General features: G+C 49.8%; 1 protein-coding gene across 1 annotated transcript in view; it reads left to right on the top strand.

Moving 5' to 3' along the window:
* ANKRD24 (ankyrin repeat domain 24) overlaps nucleotides 1-17,728 on the top strand; it is a 36,691-nt gene extending 18,963 nt beyond the window's left edge. Inside the window, exons 14-22 of the mRNA XM_063147040.1 lie at nucleotides 402-437; nucleotides 2,844-2,942; nucleotides 4,092-4,164; nucleotides 5,284-5,405; nucleotides 7,091-7,702; nucleotides 7,742-8,650; nucleotides 9,746-9,913; nucleotides 12,849-12,914; nucleotides 17,651-17,728. Coding sequence (XP_063003110.1) covers nucleotides 402-437; nucleotides 2,844-2,942; nucleotides 4,092-4,164; nucleotides 5,284-5,405; nucleotides 7,091-7,702; nucleotides 7,742-8,650; nucleotides 9,746-9,913; nucleotides 12,849-12,914; nucleotides 17,651-17,728 — 2,163 coding nt within the window. The remainder of the gene's footprint in view (nucleotides 1-401; nucleotides 438-2,843; nucleotides 2,943-4,091; nucleotides 4,165-5,283; nucleotides 5,406-7,090; nucleotides 7,703-7,741; nucleotides 8,651-9,745; nucleotides 9,914-12,848; nucleotides 12,915-17,650) is intronic.
* Nucleotides 17,729-19,106: the final 1,378 nt, after the last annotated feature.

The raw sequence follows: 19,106 nt of genomic DNA, 5'->3' as shown, positions 1-19,106 counted from the left end.
GTGTGTTTTTTAAAGGCGAACATTTATTGAATACTCAGTCATAAAGGACATTTTTTAAATTCATTTTTAAATTTTGTAAAACACCCAGAGAGCTTCGGCTATGAGGCGGTCTATAAATTTAATAAATAAATAAATATTTACTAGACACTGTAGACACTGATGCCTTGCTCCGCATTTGGCTTGTCTGACTGTGGGAGAGCCATTGCAGGTGAAGGGAGGATTGAGGAGACCTTAGGGTGTGCCTGGGCATACCAGGCACACCCCTTGTGCACAGCTATGTTTATTACATTTATATACCGCCCCATAGTCAAAGCTCTCTGGGCGGTTTACAAAGCAGTCAGCATTAACCATTCTTGCGTGTGTTTTTTCCCTTTCCTTTTCATCTCCATTTGCGAATGAAGTTGGGGGATGGCTCCCTGCATATTCTGGAAAAACAGGTGAGTTCTGGAACTGAAGAGAGCATTTGGGGACATTGGAGGCAGCTTTAAAAACAACAAAATCAAGGTCAGCCAATGGTGTGTGTCCCACTATGGCAACTACCTATGTCCGTTTTAAAATCATCCTTTTTATTCAGAGCCATGAGGACTGGAAACTTACTTTATTTTAGGGGAAGGACCATAGCTCAGTGTTAGAATATATGCTTTGCATGCAATAGATCCTAGGTTCAGAGCTTTTTATTTATTTATTTATTTATTTATTTATTACATTTTTATACCGCCCAATAGCCGAAGCTCTCTGGGCAGTTCACAAAAATTAAAACCATAATAAAACTACCAACAGGTTAAACAGTTTTTCTGCATGAGGCTTTTAACCCACACCTTTACGGAGGCTTTGGCTTCTGGATTCTTTGCGGTGTTAAGATCGGCTCCTTTACGTGTGTTTTCCTCTCTCTTCCTTTCGATACGTTCCATGACACCACCACTAGGTGGTGCTGTGGTCTGGCGGAATTGCGCAAATACGCTCATAGAAATACCCAACTTTCCACATTAGGAAAAAAAACCCATTGAAATGGTTGCAAAGCACGGGAGGATTCAAACTACCGTTGAATGAGGAATCAGGAGTGCACAATAAAAGCCTTCTTTAGAAAGACTCTAAATCTCCAGAGAGGGCTAGAACCCACCCACCCACCCACCCCGAAAAAGCTGATCTCCATCAGTGCAGACAATTCTGAGATAGATGGACCGGGGCCGTCTTACTCAGAATAAGGTAGGGTGACCATATGACCGGATTTGCCCAGATTTGTCCAGGGTTTTGGTGACAAATCTGGGAGCGGGAGGGGAAATCTGGATTTTGCCAATCTTCCCCAGCCAAAGAGCAGCTCTATTAACAAAATTTCTTATATTAACAAAATATAACAAATATTATTCTATTAACAAAAATGCTTATAACTCCGTCATTTTTAAAGATAAAGACATGAAATTATTATTATTATTATTATTATTATTATTATTATTATTATTATTATTATTATTATTAATTTATTTATATAGCACCATCAATGTACATGGTGCTGTACAGAGTAAAACAGTAAATAGCAAGACTCTGCCGCATAGGCTTACAATCTAATAAAATCATAGTAAAACACGATAGTAGCTCTTAGGAAGGGCTTTAGTCATACCAAATTTGAAACAGATCCGTTCATCCATTGATTTTTTTTTAGGAATTTTTTAATAATTGAGGTTTTAAAATTATTTTGTAGAACAGATTTGTCTTAAATGTGTGCTGTAAAATCAGACATGTGACCAAGGCTATGTTCGGGTAGGCACGCCCTCTTGGTGCTAGACACGCCCCCTTGGGGGCTGACCATGTTGTCCTCCTTTTTTGGTTTCCAAAATATGGTCACCCTAAATAAGGGCACCTCTGATGTTCCTAATGTGTTTTTGGCACTGGGAACCTCGCTCAGGGCCTTGTGATGAGGAAATCCATTAAGCGGAGCTCTGCCCTGTAACACTGTATACCAGCTTTCCCTAATCCGCAAACGTGTTGTGGGGGGTTGAGAGATGGCGTTTTGAGAGGGAAGCCGCTGTGTACATCGGAGCCAGGATAGGGCCTCAAGCCAGAATGAAACCCCCTCTCTTCTCTCTGTCTCTCTCTCATCAAAAGAATTAACACTAGATAGCCGAACAGGTGAGTGGTTTAGTCGGAATAAAGTGCCATTGTCGAGGAAATCAAGCTGGGTGGTTCTTTTACCTGTGCCCACAGGTATAAGAAAATGGCTCTATAAATCCTTAGCTCTATAAATCATAAGATCCATAGCTTCCTGCGTAACTAAAACATATTTTAAGACTGCAACTACTTTCACAACTAATAGCCGATGTTGAAATCATGTCACAAGACGGTGTCTCAACACAGGCAGCTAGAGGGTGGAGTAAGATGTTTTCAAGGCAAGCTAACCGCAAAAGGAAACTGATGGAGAGTTAGTTGCTGTAACTATTGCAATACCCATTTATGTATTGTTTTCCTAGTCAGAGATGTACTTGCACTCTGTACATGCCTAAATGCGTTGCTTCTAATTGGTTATTGCAGCCTTCCTCAACCTGGGGTGCTCCAGATGTGTTGGACTGCATCTCCCAGAATGCCCCAGCCTGGCTGGGGCATTCTGGGAGTTGTAGTCCAACACATCTGGAGCGCCCCAGGTTGAGGAAGGCTGGGTTATTGTATTGCAGAACTGTATTATGATTGGCGTTCCTCAGGTCTTCTGAGACTGTCACCTTGCAGCACTGCTCATAATAAACCTTCTAAAGAGAGAGAAATTGTGTCTTGAGAGTCGGTGACCACCACTCAGCGAACCATGGGAACCGGCCCTTTTGGGTCCCACCGCACTGTTTTCTCCGATCCACCAGGTAGAAGACCTTAAGAAGCAGCTTGTGGAGAAAGCGGTCGAGAAAGAGAACATTGGAAAGGAGCTGGAGGTGTTACGGAGCCGCCTGTCGTCCATCGAGGTACCGGGGGGGGGTTGGGGGGACGGAAGCGTCGCGGCTCCTCTGAGCAGAGTCTGAAACCTGCGGTCGCGCTCAGACTGAGCGGTCGGGAAAGAATCTGCAGCTTGATGGGATGGGTGGAGCTCCGTGGGTGTTGTGAGGATCCTAGACCCTGTGCAATAGCTGGGATTCCAGCACAGAAGCGGAGGGATCAGTTGGGTTGGCCGGAGACGCAGGGCAAGCCGGGGAGAACTTGAACTCAGTTCCAGGGTGAGCCCAAGCTCTACTGTTCTATGATTCTAGTGGGCGAACGACCAGAGACTCACAAGCAAGACACGGGTGCAACAGCACCCTCCCACCCATGTTCCCCAGCAACTGGTGTATGTAAGTTTACTGCCTCTGATCCCGGAGGTAGCACAGAGCCATGAGGACTAGTAGCCCTTGGTAGCCCTCTCCCCCAGGAATTGACCCAACCCCCTTTTAAAGCCGTCCAAATGGGTGGCCATCACTACAAGCTTCACCCCACGTACCTGTTCCCCTCGAATTATCCCCTACAGCGCTAAGCTGGTGTTGTTGTCATGGCTAAATCAAACCTAAGATCCTAAGATCCTTCGCAAAGAGTTTAAGGGGGGAAATGTAAAAAAGAAAAAAATCATTAAAAATCAACAAATGTCCCAATCCGATTCAAATTTGGTCTGCTTCAAGCTCTCCTTAATACCTATAACTGTGCCAATTTTGATGTCGTTATCTTTAAAGCTTACGCAGATTTAAGCATTTGTTTAATTTTTCTTTAAATATGATCCTGCGCCCCCTAGTGGCCGCTCGGAGAACAACAAACGTTTCGCTCGAAAACTGCTAGCAAAATGCCTCGATTCTTTCCCCTTTATAGCGCAATGAAAAGCAGGAGTGCTTCGCAGTCAAAGTGGATTATAAACCGGAAAACTTCAGAGCGCTTGACAATAAAAGCAGATTATAAAATGGGAAACTTCAGAGCTCTTTGCCCGCAATTCGCAGTGATTGCAGAGTATAACGCTGGTGTGATAAAGCTCTACGTCTCAAAACCTGCAAGTCAGCATAGCTTCGGATGTCCCATCCAAAGCCCCGGTTGCATCTCTGACCCATGTCTCCTTTGTGTGTGTGTGTGCGTCTCTCTCTCTCTCCCCCATACAGAATGAGAAAGAAAACACCAGCTACGACATCGAAACGCTGCAAGATGAAGAGGGGGACCTACTGGAATTTCCAGGTGGGAGGGGTCGCCCCACAACCGTTCACCCCTCACCCCCCCGTTAAACCAAGCATGAGCAAAACTCCCCTGGAGCTGCGTAATTCGTTATGATGGGTACCCCATGGGACAGGGGTGGGAAAACTGGTGCTCATGGGAGTTTGAGTCCAACAGCATCTGGGAGGGGAGGGCAGCTGTCCCCCACCTCTGTCATAGGGCAGAGGCCCAGCCAGATTCGTGGAGCGGGGGGAAGTTCCAGTAGGGTGACCCTACGAAAAGGAGGACAGGGCTCCTATATCTTTAGCAGTTGCATAGAAAAAGGAATTTCAGCAGGTGTCCTTTGTATATAGGGAGAACCTGGTGAAATTCCCTCTTCATCGCAGCAGTTAAAGGTGCAGGAGCTATACTAGAGTGACCAGATTTAAAAGAGGGCAGGGCTCCTGCAGCTTGAACTGCTGTGATGAAGAGGGAATCTCACCAGGTTCCCCATATATACAAATGACACCTGCTGCAATTCCCTTTTCAATACAGGAGCCCTGTCCTCCTAATATGGGGAACCTGGTGAAATTCCCTCTTCATCGCAATGGTTAAAGCTGCCCTCTTTTAAATCTGGTCACTCTAGCATAGCTCCTGCAGCTTTAACGGTTGTGATGAAGAGGGAATTTCACCAGGTTCTCCATATATACAAAGGACACCTGCTAAAATTCCCTTTTCAACACAACTGTTAAAGATACAGGAGCCCTGTCCTCCTTTCCAGATGGTCACCCTAGGTTCCAATGGAATAATGCCGGGCTGCTGGTTTGGGATTTTCCCCAACCAAAAGTTCCCCATACAAAGCAAAGATTAATGCAGCTGGAGGGCAGACAGAGGACCGTTCCTGCTGTGTCTGGACCTCCTATGGATTCCGCCTCAATTCAGCGCTTATTGCTTGAGACATTGGGGTGTGCCCACGCACACCCCTTGCACACGCCTATGGGAGCACATAAACAACAGAGACACATTTATCTGCAAGCTTTGAACTTCACTTTAATATGCACTGATCGTTCTCTCGCTAATACAAAACGGAGGCCGACGGATCTCCCCTGATCATCTTTATCTGGTTCCCTGAGTACCTTCGTGATGTGGTCTCCTTTTTTTTAGGGGCTGAACTTCTGCTCTCCAAAAAGAGCCTGAGCGTCTCTACGGAGGAGCTCCTAGCCAGCCTGCAAGACCAAGTACAGTCTCTGACCCAGAAGAACAAAGAACTGATGGAGAAGGTACAGGTAAACGAGAAGATCACCGCGAGATCGCAGCTAGCTACCGTGGCTAGCTGTGGTTCAGGAACCCACGTTCCGTGGCAATTTTGGGGCTGGGTTTTGCATTCCCCCAAGTGGCGAGGAATTCCAGTGGGCTGCCGCACACGTTGAATTTGGTGTCTTTTGGCTCATAGAACCCTGGTGGCATTTGTCATTTCATCTTTGTTTACAGAGCTTGAGAGGAATCAGATCGGCTGCTTTGATAGACAGCACATGTACTAATCCTGGGGTGTTCAGGATTAATCCCCTTCCTGACACAGCCTTTACAGCTAAACATTCATTCATTATGGAAATATAATACAGGCAAGCAACTAGGTTACCTAACATCACTGCAAGGCATCATCGTCAACAGATAGCTAGTACGTTCCTAAGAAAGCAAAACAGTTAAACCGTTTGTAAGAAATTCGTAAATTTCACGTCTCGGTCAGAGTATAACGAGGGAAAAGATTTATACCTGTCAATTTATTGATTGATTGATTGATTGCATTTTTATACCGCCCAATAGCCGAAGCTCTCTGGGCGGTTTACAAAAATTAAAACCATAAAAAACCCTTCAAAGTATGAAACAAACAGTATAAAAGCGTAATAGAAAATGCAATATAAAGGCACAACCAGGCTAAAATCAGGCAGCAATGCAGAAATGAAGACAGATATCCAACTTAGAATCATAGAATAGCAGAGTTGGAAGGGGCCTACAAGGCCATCTAGTCCAACCCCCTGCTCAATGCAGGAATCCACCCTAAAGCATCCCTGACAGAGGGTTGTATCTTGTATCTTCATAAAGACGACATGGGAAAAACAAGCGGAGTTTTCCGGACATTGGAAAAACCCGGCAGACTTTTGTCTACTTTCTCTTAATGGACATATTAAATTAGACATCTCTGCAAACTCCTGAACTTTACAGAACCATTCTTTTGACGTGGGGGTAACATTATTCCTCCAGTTCTAAACATTTCTTTCTTTCTTTCTCTGTGTCTCACTCAAACTGTTTCTCTTCCCTCCTGCCCCATCTAGCTGGAGGGTGTAACCCCCCAAACTCTAATAAGTATCACATCCCCAAAGGGAAGACAGATTCCCAGCAATCAGGAGACTTTTATCACCTTTATCCCGGCTTTTTTAAGGTTGGGGAAAGTCCAGCATATTTTTCTAGAAGCACAATGGAACGCTGCAACTGTTGCATGTACTCCTGCAATTCTGCTACGCCACAGCGCCATCTAGGGGCCGTATAATGAAACATACAGAACTTGCAGAGAAAGGAAATCACAGCCCCCCCAAAAGAAAGCACGTGTAAAGGAGCCATTTTTAATCCCGCAAAGAATCCGGAAGCAGAAGCCCCAGTAAACATGCAGGATTCAACCTTAGTGTAGAGAAGCCCCTAACCTCTAGCCTTGTTCTTTCTTTACCCCTTTGCCTTTCTGTTTTCCCCTCCCTTCTACCGTCACCACTTCTCTTTCCATCTCTTTACCTTGCTGTCGGTGAAGGCTATCAATGGCTACCAGTTCTGATGGCTTTATACTATCTCCCATTTCAGAGGCGGAGAAGGAGCTTTTTCTGTCATGTGCTATTGTGAGCAGGTGCTCCGCCACCGAGCTCCTGTCCTTCCCCAACGGCTTCGCTCTCTGCTCTTCCAACTAACTCCCCATTTTCTGCAGGTCCTGGAGAATTACGAGAAGGACGAGAGCGACGCCGATGCTTCCGGGGACTTCATCCCCGTCATCTTGTACGACTCGCTCAGGTCGGAGTTCGATCGGCTGAAGGAGCAGCACGCGGAAGCCCAGGAAGTCCTGAAGGCTCTCGAAGGCGCCGGCGCCGACGAGACCTCTTGCAAACTCATCCCGGCCGAGGCTTACGAGCAGCTGAAGGCTGACTACGAGAAGCAAATCGGAGCCCTGAAAGACGCGCTGGAGAAGACCAGCTCCCGAGCCGATGAGCGTGGCAGAGTCCAAGAGGCGGAGGGCAATTCTGGTTTGGGAATGGAAGAAAAGAGTGTCGGGGACAAGGAGGTCAGGCGGGGCGAGGCGGAAGAGCTGGCTGGGCAGCTAAGTGCGACCCAGGAGAAATACCAGGAGGCCCTGGCTGAGGTGAGGCTCCTTCAAGAGCAGATTGAGCTGGGCATCTTCTCCATGGGGGACAAGGAGGCCGCGGAGAGCTCCAGAAGCGAACTCGAGACGGTGAAAGCGGCCCTGCACCAGGCTCATGAGCACCTCAAGGAGCGAGATCGGAAGGTGAAGGATTTGGAGGGGCGGCTCGGGGCCTGGGAGGAGGCAGCCACGGGAGGCTGCTCTGCTGAGGAGTACGGGGAGATGAAGGCCTCCCTCGGCGTCTCTTTGGAGGAGAAGGAGGCCCTGCTGGTGAGGTGCGCCTCCGCGGAGGCCGAGGTGAGGGAACTGAGCGGATCCCTGGAGGAGAAAAGCCGTGAGATGGAGAAGGCCGAGAGAAGCGCTTCGGAGAGCCAGCGCCTCCAGGAGGAAGCCAGCGGCTTGCGGAAGCAGCTGGAGGCCGTGACGGGGCAGCGCGAAGAAGCAAGGGCCCAAGCGGAAGGGCTCCGAGAAGGGCGTAAGGAACTGGAGGCGGAGCTGCGCGCCGTGCGGGAGAAGCTGGCCTCCCAGTACGTCTCCAGGCTGGAGCACGACGGCGTGGTGGGGAAGCTGAGGGCTTCCCTTTCGGACGCGGAAAAGGGGCTCGCGGAACTGCAAGCCGAGCACGGCTCGGTCCAAAAGGAGCTGGCGGACCTGCGGGAGGGGGTGGAGAGCTACAGGCGGGACTCGGTGCCGTTGGCGGAGCACAACCGGGCCAAGGAGATCCTCGAGGGGACCCTGTGGGAACTGAAGGCCAAGAGCAAGTTGCTGGAGCAGGAGCTCAAGGCCAAAGCCCAGGAGGCGTCGGGCCTCCAGGCGGAGCTGGAGGAGGTCCACCGGGGCGCGGTGTCCAAGGAGGCGCACGAGCAGTTGCGGGCGAGCCTGCAGGGTGAAGTGGACGCCCTGAGTGCGAAGCTGAGCGAGCTGGGGCGCAAGCACGAGCGCACCTGCACGGAGGTCTTCCAGGTGCAGCGCGAGGCCCTCTTCATGAAGAGCGAGAGGCACGCGGCCGAGGCCCAGCTGGCGGCGGCGGAGAAGCAGCTGCAGAGCCTGCGGGCCGAGTCGGAGCGGGTCCGGGAGCTGCACAGCCACATCGAGGACTCGGCCAAGCTGGTCAAGGAGAAGGACAAGAAGGTGAGGGCCGGGGCGAGAGGGGGAGGAGGAGGCCGGAAACCGGAGGGGCCAGCCGGGGGGTGGGGGGGAGAATAAGGCCTCTGCTCAGGCCCGTTGAGAGGGATCTACTTCCCCGACGTTGTCATTGTCACAGGCGGTTCTCCAGGGAGATATTGTCACGTCTAACCCTACTGCCCCTGTTTTGGGAGAAAGTGTTTCAGGTAATCAATCAGAATCAGATTCAGAACTAGAAGACGCACCAGCCAGCCTGGACCAGTGGGGGAGGAAGCTCTCGCAGGCGATTCCCCAGCTGGGAGTCAGCCCTCTCCAGAGCTGATCTCCTCAAGGCCAAATCCTACACACACAGTGGGAAGTGAGCTTTCTTCCGGAAGTGAGCGTCCCAACAAGCTAGCTGATGCTAGGGTCCGCCGGAAGGTCAAACGCACGGGGCGGAAGGAAGGTGTGAGAAAGTCAGTTTGATTATGCCAGAAACTGCCTCCGTACCAGGCTCCCTGAAGTTACGGGTGTTTGGGAAGGGGCTTCCTATTCTTCTTGAGCGGACAATTGTCTTGCTTAGTTTGCATAGTTTTGCCTAGAGGGAAGTTTCCGAGAGGGTAGACTCGCTTCAGGTAGAAGAGACATTTGTTGCTTAATAAAAGCTTTGTAGATTACTTAGCAGGCCTCGTCATTCGCCTCCCATCGAAAGCAAGAGTTTTCTGAGAAACAGAGTGTCTTGTTACTCTTAAAAGTGGAGGTATTGAAGCTCTTTTCGGCCACGGGCCAAGTTTAAATTCAGATTCGGGGGCCTCATTCCAGTGGTGGGTGGGGCCGAAGCAAAAAGGGGGTGGGGCCAAAGGAAAAAGTGTGCGGCATTCCAACAGGCTTCTTATGAGCTGAAGACGCAGGGCTGGGGATGTGAAAGACACAGATGGGCCAACTCAGCCGGTCGGATTTGGCATATGGGTTGCCAGCTGCCGACTCCCAGAGTGGAAGGTTAGCTTTATCTATTTTTAAAGGCTCAAAGCAGGTCGATTACCCCGACGGGGGCGATGCCAGCTGGGCATTTGGTTGAGGCGAAGGCCCGTCTTGCCTCCATGTCCCTTTCCTTCTCGGCAGATCACGGAGCTCTCGAAAGAAGTCTTCAAGTTGAAAGAAGCTCTGAACGATCTCTCGGAGCTCTCCGGCGAGGCCTCCCCGAAAGCGTCGTCCCCGCAGAAAGCAGAGACCCGTCAGGAAGTCGTCACTCTCCAGGGCAAAATCCAAGACTTGGAGCAGCAGTTGGTCGTGAGTATCTTGCAAGAAGGGGAGAGGAGAGGGCAGAGCTGGGGTTGAGGGGACATGAAAGCAGAGGACACCCAGAAGGCAGAAACGAGAGAACGCGGGGTCCGTCTGGACCGGTTTTCCGGTTCCCCCCAGCCCAGCGTCCCTGGGAAACGAACGAAAAAGTTTCGATCGAGGTGTCATAGTTCTTGATATAAAAACTTTTGTCCATATCAGAGGCATTGATTGCAACCACGTCTTGCGGCGTTGAGTGACAGGGAGGCTGATGCAGTGGTGGGCAACCTCGGGCCGGTGGCGGGGGGAACGGAAAATCCAATCTGCCCTTCCCCAAATGGCCACGCCCCTTTCCCCAACGATTTGGGGAGCTTTTTGAGCAGCCCACAATCGAAAAGGTGGAAATGGCTCTCCTAAGGTAGGAAGGTCTTTAAGCTACAAGATGCTGGTATTCTCGCACCGCCCCCTTTTGACTCTGGCTACGCCCCCTCTGATTTTAGCCCCGCCCACCACTGGAATCCGGCCCTTGAGAGCTTCTCCCAAACTGAATCCCTGGGTTCTGGGCTAGCCGTGGGAAGAAACCTGGCTTTTTGCCCATCCTCCACCTGCCTAAATCCAATACGTTGTGTCTACGAAATGGGGCCGCCGTCTGCTAGCTTACGGTGGTGTCAAGAAAGTGGCCCGATCCACAGGCTGAATTCCTGCAAGTGACGTCACTGCGGTGTGCGCGTGTGTGAGTGTGTGGGCACAGTGGCCTAGAAACTTTGGCCCTGTAATTAATCCAGGAGATCCAGATTAATTTCTGGTTGTTGAGAGAACGTTCGGTTTAACTAATCTGGTTTTCTTGGATTAATTACGAAGCCAGCTAAGAGACGCTGCCCATCCCTGCCGTTGCTAGAATGCTTGAACTAGGCCTGAGCTGAACGCTCCCGAACCAACTATTTTCAGTGAGGAAACGGACCCCCAAATGCCTGCCTTTTAGCGCTCTTTTTCACGCCTGCATTCTTAAGCACCAAGAATCTGGAGACAGCCGTCTCTCAAAGCCAATTCAGAGCGAAGGCGCCAAATGCACGCACGCTTTCACCCAGATTGAAACCCCTGCTAGGAAAAATCGCCATTGAGGGGACACTTTTCCCATGAGGTGTGGGAATCCGTCAAGAAAAGTGCCCCACAGCGTATTTCAGCTCTAGTTTTCACCTTTCATGCCCCCTCGTTCCTTCTGTAAATAATCCAGGGGCAACCATAGGCCTTTCTTGACCTTGTCATTATCGTGGCTGTGTGTGACCTCGGAGGGCCCAGAATTTTCTTGCTAGCCTTAGGGTTGCGCCGTACGTTCTCAGGAGAATTTTTGGGGCATGGTTGTAGGACTTGTAGGGGGAGGCAAAATGCAGAAGAGGGGGGGGGAAAGTGGGGTGAAGGACTTCCGATGACTTTGAGTAGCACTTCCAGGGGTGGGAGATCTACCTTTTAATTTTTTTCACGCTCAAGAGACAGCGATAAAGTCAGAGGCGTCTTCAGATGGGTTGGCGGGGAGGAGTGAGACGGATGGGGAAAGTTTTGTTGATGCTGTAGGAAAAATGGCAGCTGAAATGATTAGGATGAAGAGTGTTGTTCCCTGACTAAAAATGCAAGCCCGCCCCCTGAGAAAGTCGTGGGAATTTCTCCGGCCCGTAGTTCATTGTGAAGAAAGGGTCTCCTCCTCTTCTCAGCCCGGGACCTAGCATCGATGTGGTCCAAGCTGTCAGGTCAGAGATAGCTGTTATATAAGACCAGGTGGTCCCCTGCTGGCTCCTAGAATCACCTGATCCTGTTGTGCTTGAAAGCTGCAATACATCCACCAGCCACCTGCTGTGGTGGTGCTGTAGAGCAACAGAAATCAGGGAGGGACTTGAACCCCCAGCTTGTGACCACTTGGCCTCTTACAGCCAGTCACTGCAAGTACCGTCAGTAACAAAATTCCCAGAAAGGCCTGTGTCCTCCTGTGTCATTCCCAACGAACTCAAATAGGCAAGGAAAATGAAGCTGAAATTACTGTTGCCAGCCAATCTGAAATCCTGCTGCTAGTGTGGTGACAAGCTCATAAAGCCAATTCAGAGTGAGGGCCGTAAATGGGGGAAAGTTTGAAAGTGCTGGAGTTCGCCAGGAAGAGCCACACTGGTTGCTATTCTTTTACGGATTCAGATGTTAAAACTGAACTTTAATACCGGCACGGCCGGGGTGGGGGAATCTCTGGGTTCTTATTTCAGTTGGTGCATAAAGCCAATTCAGAGCAAGGGCTGGAAATGGGGAAAAGTTTGGAAGTGCTGGAGTTCGCCAAGAAGAGCCTCATTAGTTGCTTTTTTACGGATTCAGATGTTAAAACTGAACATTAATATTGTCATGGCTGTGGGGGGAACTCTGGGCTCATATTTCAGTTTCTGCATAAAGCCAATTCAGAGTGAGGGCTGGAAATGGGGAAAAGTTTGGAAGTGCTGGAGTTCACCAAGAAGAGCCTCATTAGTTGCTTTTTTACGGATTCAGATGTTAAAACTGAACATTAATATTGTCATGGCTGTGGGGGGAACTCTGGGCTCATATTTCAGTTTCTGCATAAAGGCAATTCAGAGTGAGGGCTGGAAACAGGGAAAAGTTTGGAAGTGCTGGAGTTCACCAAGAAGAGCCTCATTAGTTGCTTTTTTACAGATTCAGATGTTAAAACTGAACATTAATATTGTCATGGCTGTGGGGGGAACTCTGGGCTCATATTTCAGTTTCTGCATAAAGCCAATTCAGAGTGAGGGCTGGAAACGGGGAAAAGTTTGGAAGTGCTGGAGTTCGCCAAGAAGAGCCACATTGGTTGCTTTTCTACGGATTCAGATGTTAAACCTGAACTTTAATACTGACATGGCCAGCGGGGGAAAGCTCTGGGCGCTTATTTCAGTTCCTGGTCTCTCTTTGGTTACAGGAGGCTGAACGGCGGCACGGCAATATTGTTTCACTGTACAGGGGACACCTCCTCTATGCTATCCAGGTGGGTCAGCATGGGTCCTGGTTGTGGGGAGGGAGCAGGAGGTTGTAGCAGGAGGGGCAGGGAAGGCCAATGGGTGTATGGCATATATCTTGAGTGCAACCCGCCAGGAACTTTTCCTGTACAAATGCTCCTTGGAACGGATGGAAGGTGTGCGTGAACACATCAATGCTTCGCCCCAGGTCCTGTTAATTTCCATGGGGCATGTGCAGGGAACCCCTCCGAGGGCACAGTAACACCAGTGTGGAGTGGCGGGTTGCGTGTGGGTCGTACTCGTGAGAATGTGAGTTCTACGCCTGTGTGAGTGTGTGTCAACCGGGCATCCGCTGGGAGTTTTGAAGGCTTTCTCTTTGCATGCCGGCCACGTAAGACTCTGGTGCGCCACCAAAATGATACACCTCATTCCTATCCTCACCTTCTTTTCCCCTTCATATTTTCCCTTCACTGATTCCACCCCCCCTCCCCACACACTTCTCAGTACCTGTCCGGACGCAGCTTTCGGTGAGGGGAGAATCACTCTCCTCACCTGGGTTCTTAGAGGCAGCGGTTTGCAAGGAAGGAAGGACAGAAGGGGCGTGACAGCCCAGTGGAGTGGACCCGGCACGAGGCTGGAAGGTCATTCATGTGTCCATCAGTGCTTAGAGCCAGTGTGCGCATGTCGATGTGCTTAAGCATGTTGCGTGCGGTTGCGTTGACCTGTGTCCATAGGCGTGTGCAGCACATTTCATTAGGGCAGCCTTCCTCAACCTGGGGCGCTCCAGATGTGTTGGACAGCATCTCCCAGAATGCCCCAGCCAGCAGCTGGCTGGGGCATTCTGGGAGTTGTAGTCCAACACATCTGGAGCGCCCCAGGTTGAGGAAGGCTGCATTAGGGGATGCACCTGGGGATTTTTCTTTTTAACGATGAACATTTATTGACTACTCAGTCATAAAGGACATTGTTTTTATTCAATGCGGGGGGGGGGATGAGGAGATGGTGGAGCAGCTGGAGGGCATCCGGAGGGCCATTCCCACTTCATCTGGATCCCTACTTAGCGACCTCCTCAATTCGGCACTTATTGCTTGAGACATTAAGGTGTGCCTGGGTACCCCCAGCACCTCCTTTGTGCACGCCTATGCCTGTGTCTGCCTCTTGTGCCAGGCTTTGTTGCATGGTAATCGTGGGGGAGGATCATGAAGCAACTTTGGTTACCTGTGTTTTCAAAGCAGTTACCTGATCTCCTTTGGCTTTTATTTCCCCTACGCCTGAGCAACATAGAACCGGCCCAGGATTCCCAGGGAGCTTGGAGCGTTGACGATTCTTTCGGCTTCAGCACAGAGAAATGCCATGCCTTTTTTCCTACTTTTAGTTCTTGGAGATACGCTGAACGCGGAGATGCAATTAGGCCACCCGGACCCAGAGCTGTGAATAGACACCTTCTGTCCCCATTTTGTCTAACCCCCTTTAAGAGCTATTGAAACTGGGACTCACCGTTGCATTTTGAGGCAGTGAATTCCACAGGTCAGCCTTGCACTGTGCGAAGGAGGGCGTTCTTTGGTCTGCCCCACTGCCCATCAAGTTCATTGGTGTCGTGTTGCCCCAAACCTCCCGCCTTATTGGGAGACAATAAAGAGGTCAGCCACATAATTCACAAAGCTTTATTCAGGCAATGAACGTCTCTCCTCACCTGAAGAGAGTCCAACCTCTAGGAACTTTCCTCTAAGCAAAACTAGGCGAACCAAGCGAGACAATTGTCCTTTCAAGAAAAAGGGAAAGCCTTTTCCCAGAACGCTTTAACTTCAAGGAGGCTGGTTCTGAGGAAGCCATTGGCGAGAAGCTAGCCAGGCTGACTTTCTCTCACCTTTAGCTCTGCCCGTTTGAGTCTGCGGTGGACTCTGGGATCAGCCAGCCCTGAACTGCCCTCCCCCTCAGAAGAATACTGATTTCCCACAGACTGTGTGTTTTTATTTATTTATTTATTTATTTATTTATTTATTTATTACACTTATATACCGCCCCCATAACCAGGGCTCTCTAGGCGGTCTACAGAAATTCTTAAATTAAGATAAAAACGAGTATACAAAATTTAAAATTCTAAAACGCAGAACATACACACATAAAGCATTAAAAACCGTTAAAAAACTAAACATGTGGGTGATTAAGATGTGCCGCCATATGCCTGGGCAAAGAGGAAAGTCTTAACCTGGCGCCGGAAAGATAGCAGCGTTGGCGCCAGGCGAGCCTCGTCAGGGAGATCGTTCCACAGTCTGGGGGCCGCCACCGAAAAGGCCCTGTCCCTTGTTGCCACACTCCGAGCCTCTCTCGGAGTAGGCACCCGGAGGAGGACCTTAGATGTTGAACGTAGTGACCGGGTATATTCACGTCGGGAGAGGCGTTCCGTCAGGTATTGTGGTCCCAAGCCGTGGAAGGCTTTATAGGTCAAAACCAGCACCTTGAATTGGGCTCGGAAACATACAGGCAGCCAGTGCAAGCGGACCAGAGCAGGAGTTATATGGTGGAACCTTCTGGTTCCCGAAATCAATCTGGATGCTGCATTTTGCACGAGCTGCAGCTTCCGAACCGTCTTCAAAAGCAGCCCTACGTAGAGCGCATTGCAGTAATCTAACTTGGAGGTTACCAGAGCATGGATGACTGAAGCCAGGTTATCCCTGTCTAGATAGGGGCGTAGCTGGGCCACCAACCGGAGTCTGTAGAAGGCACTCCGTGCCACCGAGGTCACCAGAGCCTCGAGTGACAATGATGGTTCTAGAACCCCCGAGCTACGAACCTGCTCCTTCAGGGTGAATGCAATCCCATCCAGAACCGGTAGAACACCCCCCTGCCCCATCCTGGGTGTTCAGTGATAAGGTCTGGCGAAGGTTCATCCCCAGCTGGTGACGAGCCCGTAAGAGTCACCTCCCCAACTCCCCGTGTAGGCTGGTACGTTTCTGGTGCCGTCTCTTCCGCTTCAGAATCTGATTCCGATTGATCGCCAGAAACTCTTTCTCCCAGCCTAAAGGGAACAGGCCTGGTCATGACAATTGGGTGAGCCCAGTTTTCTCCGTTTCTCCACCATAACTATAATGGCACCTCCATAACGATATAAACCAACGCCCCTCATTTCTAAACTAAAAAAAGTACCAATCCCTGTGGCTTTTCCTCACGGGGAAGGGCGTCAAATTATTTTGTTTGCCGTTTCTTTTCCAGTTCTACAGCGTGCTTTTTGAGACAGGTCGACCCGGATATATACAATTCAGGCTCATGTTTGTATTTGAACATGATGTGCCTTGTGGCAAACTAAGTTTCACCTCCTTTGAACACAAAAGCACAGAGTTGGTTTTTAAAGTTGCCCCTTGCAGTGAGCGGAGATTTGTTAGTGGAAAAATCATAGAATCATAGAATAGCAGAGTTGGAAGGGGCCTATAAGGCCATCAAGTCCAACCCCCTGCTCAAGGCAGGAATCCACCCTAAAACATCCCTGACAGATGCTTGTCCAGAATGCCTCTAGTGTGGGAGAGCCCACAACCTCCCTAGGCAACTGATTCCATTGTCATACTGCTCTAACAGTCAGGAAGTTTTTCCTGATGTCCAGCTGGAATCTGGCTTCGTTTAACTTGAGCCCATTATTCCGTGTCCTGCACTCTGGGAGGATCGAGAAGAGATCCTGGCCCTCCTCTGTGTGACAGCCTTTTAAGTATTTGAAGAGCGCTATCATGTCTCCCCTCCATCTTCTCTTCTCCAGGCTAAACATGCCCAGTTCTTTCAGTCTCTCTTCATAGGGCTTTGTTTCCAGACCCCTGATCATCCTGGTCGCTCTCCTCTGAACACCCTCCAGTTTGTCTGCATCCTCCTTGAATTGTGGAGCCCAGAACTGGACGCAAGAACATTATTATTATTATTATTATTATTATTATTATTATTACTGTATTTCTTCGATTGTAAGACGCTATTGATTGTAAGACGCACACTAATTTCAGTACCACCACCAGAAAAAAAGCTTTGATTCTAAGAACAATAATTGTACCCGCGATTCTAAGACGCACCCCATTTTTAGAGATGTTTATATGGGGGGAAAAAGTGTGTCTTAGAATCGAAGAAATATGGTATTATTATTTCTATACTGCCGCATAGCCGAAGCTCTCTGGGTGGTTTGGTTTACAAAAGACTAAAACAATATAAACGCTATGCAAAATTTAAAAACTTAAAAAACATACAACAGACAGTGTACACAAAGACGACATAGATCTAAAAACGACATCAAGATATCAATCAAACCTAAAAAAAACACCCAGATCCGGGATCGATTAAAACTCAGCACATGCTGCTAAATGCCTGGGAAGAGAAAAGTTTTAACCTGACGCCGAAATGATGGTGGAGTTGGCACCGAGGGGGCCTTGTCGGGGAGACCATTCCATAACAGGTGGGGGGCCATTGCTGAAAAGACCCTCTCCCGTGCTGCTGTCTTCTGAGCCTCCCTCGGAGTAGGGCCTTAGATATTGAGCGTAGTGTAGGTTCGTGTCGGGAGAGGCACTCCACGGTCCCAAGCCGTGTAAGGCTTTATGGGGGAGAACCAGCACCTTGCATTGGGCTCAGAAACCAATGGGCAGCCCACGCAAGCCGGTCTTCTATGTTTGCACCGGCTGCCGCTTCCGTGCCGTCTCTGGAGGCAGCCCCAGACGGAGCACGCTGCAGCCAAAGTCCTGACGGATAGGCCAAATGGTTCTCAGCTCACCAGCCTCCTTCGCTTTCTCCTTCCCAGGGCCACATGGACGAGGACATCCAAAAGATCCTTTCCCAGATTCTGAAGATGCAAAGACTCCAGGAACAAGGAAGATGAAGCGAAGGAAGAAAGATTGAGCAGGGGGTTGGACTTGATGGCCTCAAGGGCCCCTTCCAACTCTACTATTCTATGATTTTGATCTGGGGGTGGGTGGGATGGGGGGAGGCTGAGCGTTTCCTTACAGGAGAATTATATAGCACTTACAGGACTTTCCTCTCCTCTCACACAAACCATCTGTCCCTCCATGTGGCACCGTGGGTCTCCTAGCCTGGTTCAGGCAAGAATCCCCATAATTCCAGCTTCAATTGTCTTCCTATCCTTGGGCAAAAACGCCCTAGAAAGAGGGCGCCTCCTATCTTGACCCCCACCAGAAGTACCCTGCGCCTTTGAACAGCGTCACCGCAGGCAGAAGTTCACGCGGTGCATCTCCATCGTTACATCTGCGCCCAGTTGAATTTCTGCCTGCCACAAGAGCGTTAAAGGCACAGGGTCATCCAGGGGGGGGGGGCAGGTGAGGAACCTTGATGGGAGAGGTGCTTGCATGGGTTGTCGATCAGCAGGAGTCCCGGGTTCAAATCCCCCTCTCAGCCATGAAGTGCGGGAGTCCCGGGTTCAAATCCCCCTCTGAGCCATGAAGCTGCCTGGATGCCCTGAGCCTGACCTACCTCACAGGGTTGTTGTGAGGATAAAAGAGAGGCACATTGTTGCCCTGACCTCCTTGCAGGAAAGGCGGGATAAACATGTAATGAATAATCAAACTTTCCCCACCCCAGCCCAGCTGGGGAGAGGGGTGAGACAATAGAGACAGGAAGGGCAGGTGGTTAAATCCTGGCTACTCTAGGGCAGGGCTGTGCGTGTGCTGCGTGTGCAGAAAACCCCACGAGATAACTGTTCAAAGAATTTCACTGCCGGAGAATCTCAGCTTTCAGTCAAAACAATTAAGGTTCTAGTCCTCATTGGCTGTGGCTGAGGGCTTCATGCTTACCTAGGCGTCCCATGGAATTCAAGGTGGCTTTTGAGGACACACGCCTAGGATGGCGTTGTAAATAAGATTGACCTGGGGGTGGGGGGTGGAATTACGTCGCTTTTTACCTTCCCCCCCACCCGATGAACAAACCAGAATGAATTGCGAATTACGCCAAAGAGAGTTTTTAAAAAGGGCAAAACGAAACAGTGATGCAGAAAAATAAGAGGATGTGTGCAGCTCTACGTGGCTGCAGCATCTATGAATTTAGTTTTTCAGCCCGTAGGATTCCATTCTTTAACTTTTCTTCTTTTGTATGGTGGAATTACACACAGCCCCGGACGAGGGTTACAGGGGATGGATTTGAATATATGTAGTTCTACAGAGCTGAACCCCTCCCCTAGAGAGCCGGTCAGTCTCGGGTGCCTGTTGGCTTCTGGGATTTTCTCAAAGAACGCCGCATTACTCAGG

The sequence above is a fragment of the Elgaria multicarinata genome, chromosome 23 (genome assembly GCF_023053635.1).
Source record: "Elgaria multicarinata webbii isolate HBS135686 ecotype San Diego chromosome 23, rElgMul1.1.pri, whole genome shotgun sequence".
In the NCBI taxonomy this organism is placed as follows: domain Eukaryota; kingdom Metazoa; phylum Chordata; class Lepidosauria; order Squamata; family Anguidae; genus Elgaria; species Elgaria multicarinata.
The sequence above is the reverse complement of the archived record's forward strand: the minus strand, read 5'-3'. Positions and strand labels throughout refer to the sequence as shown.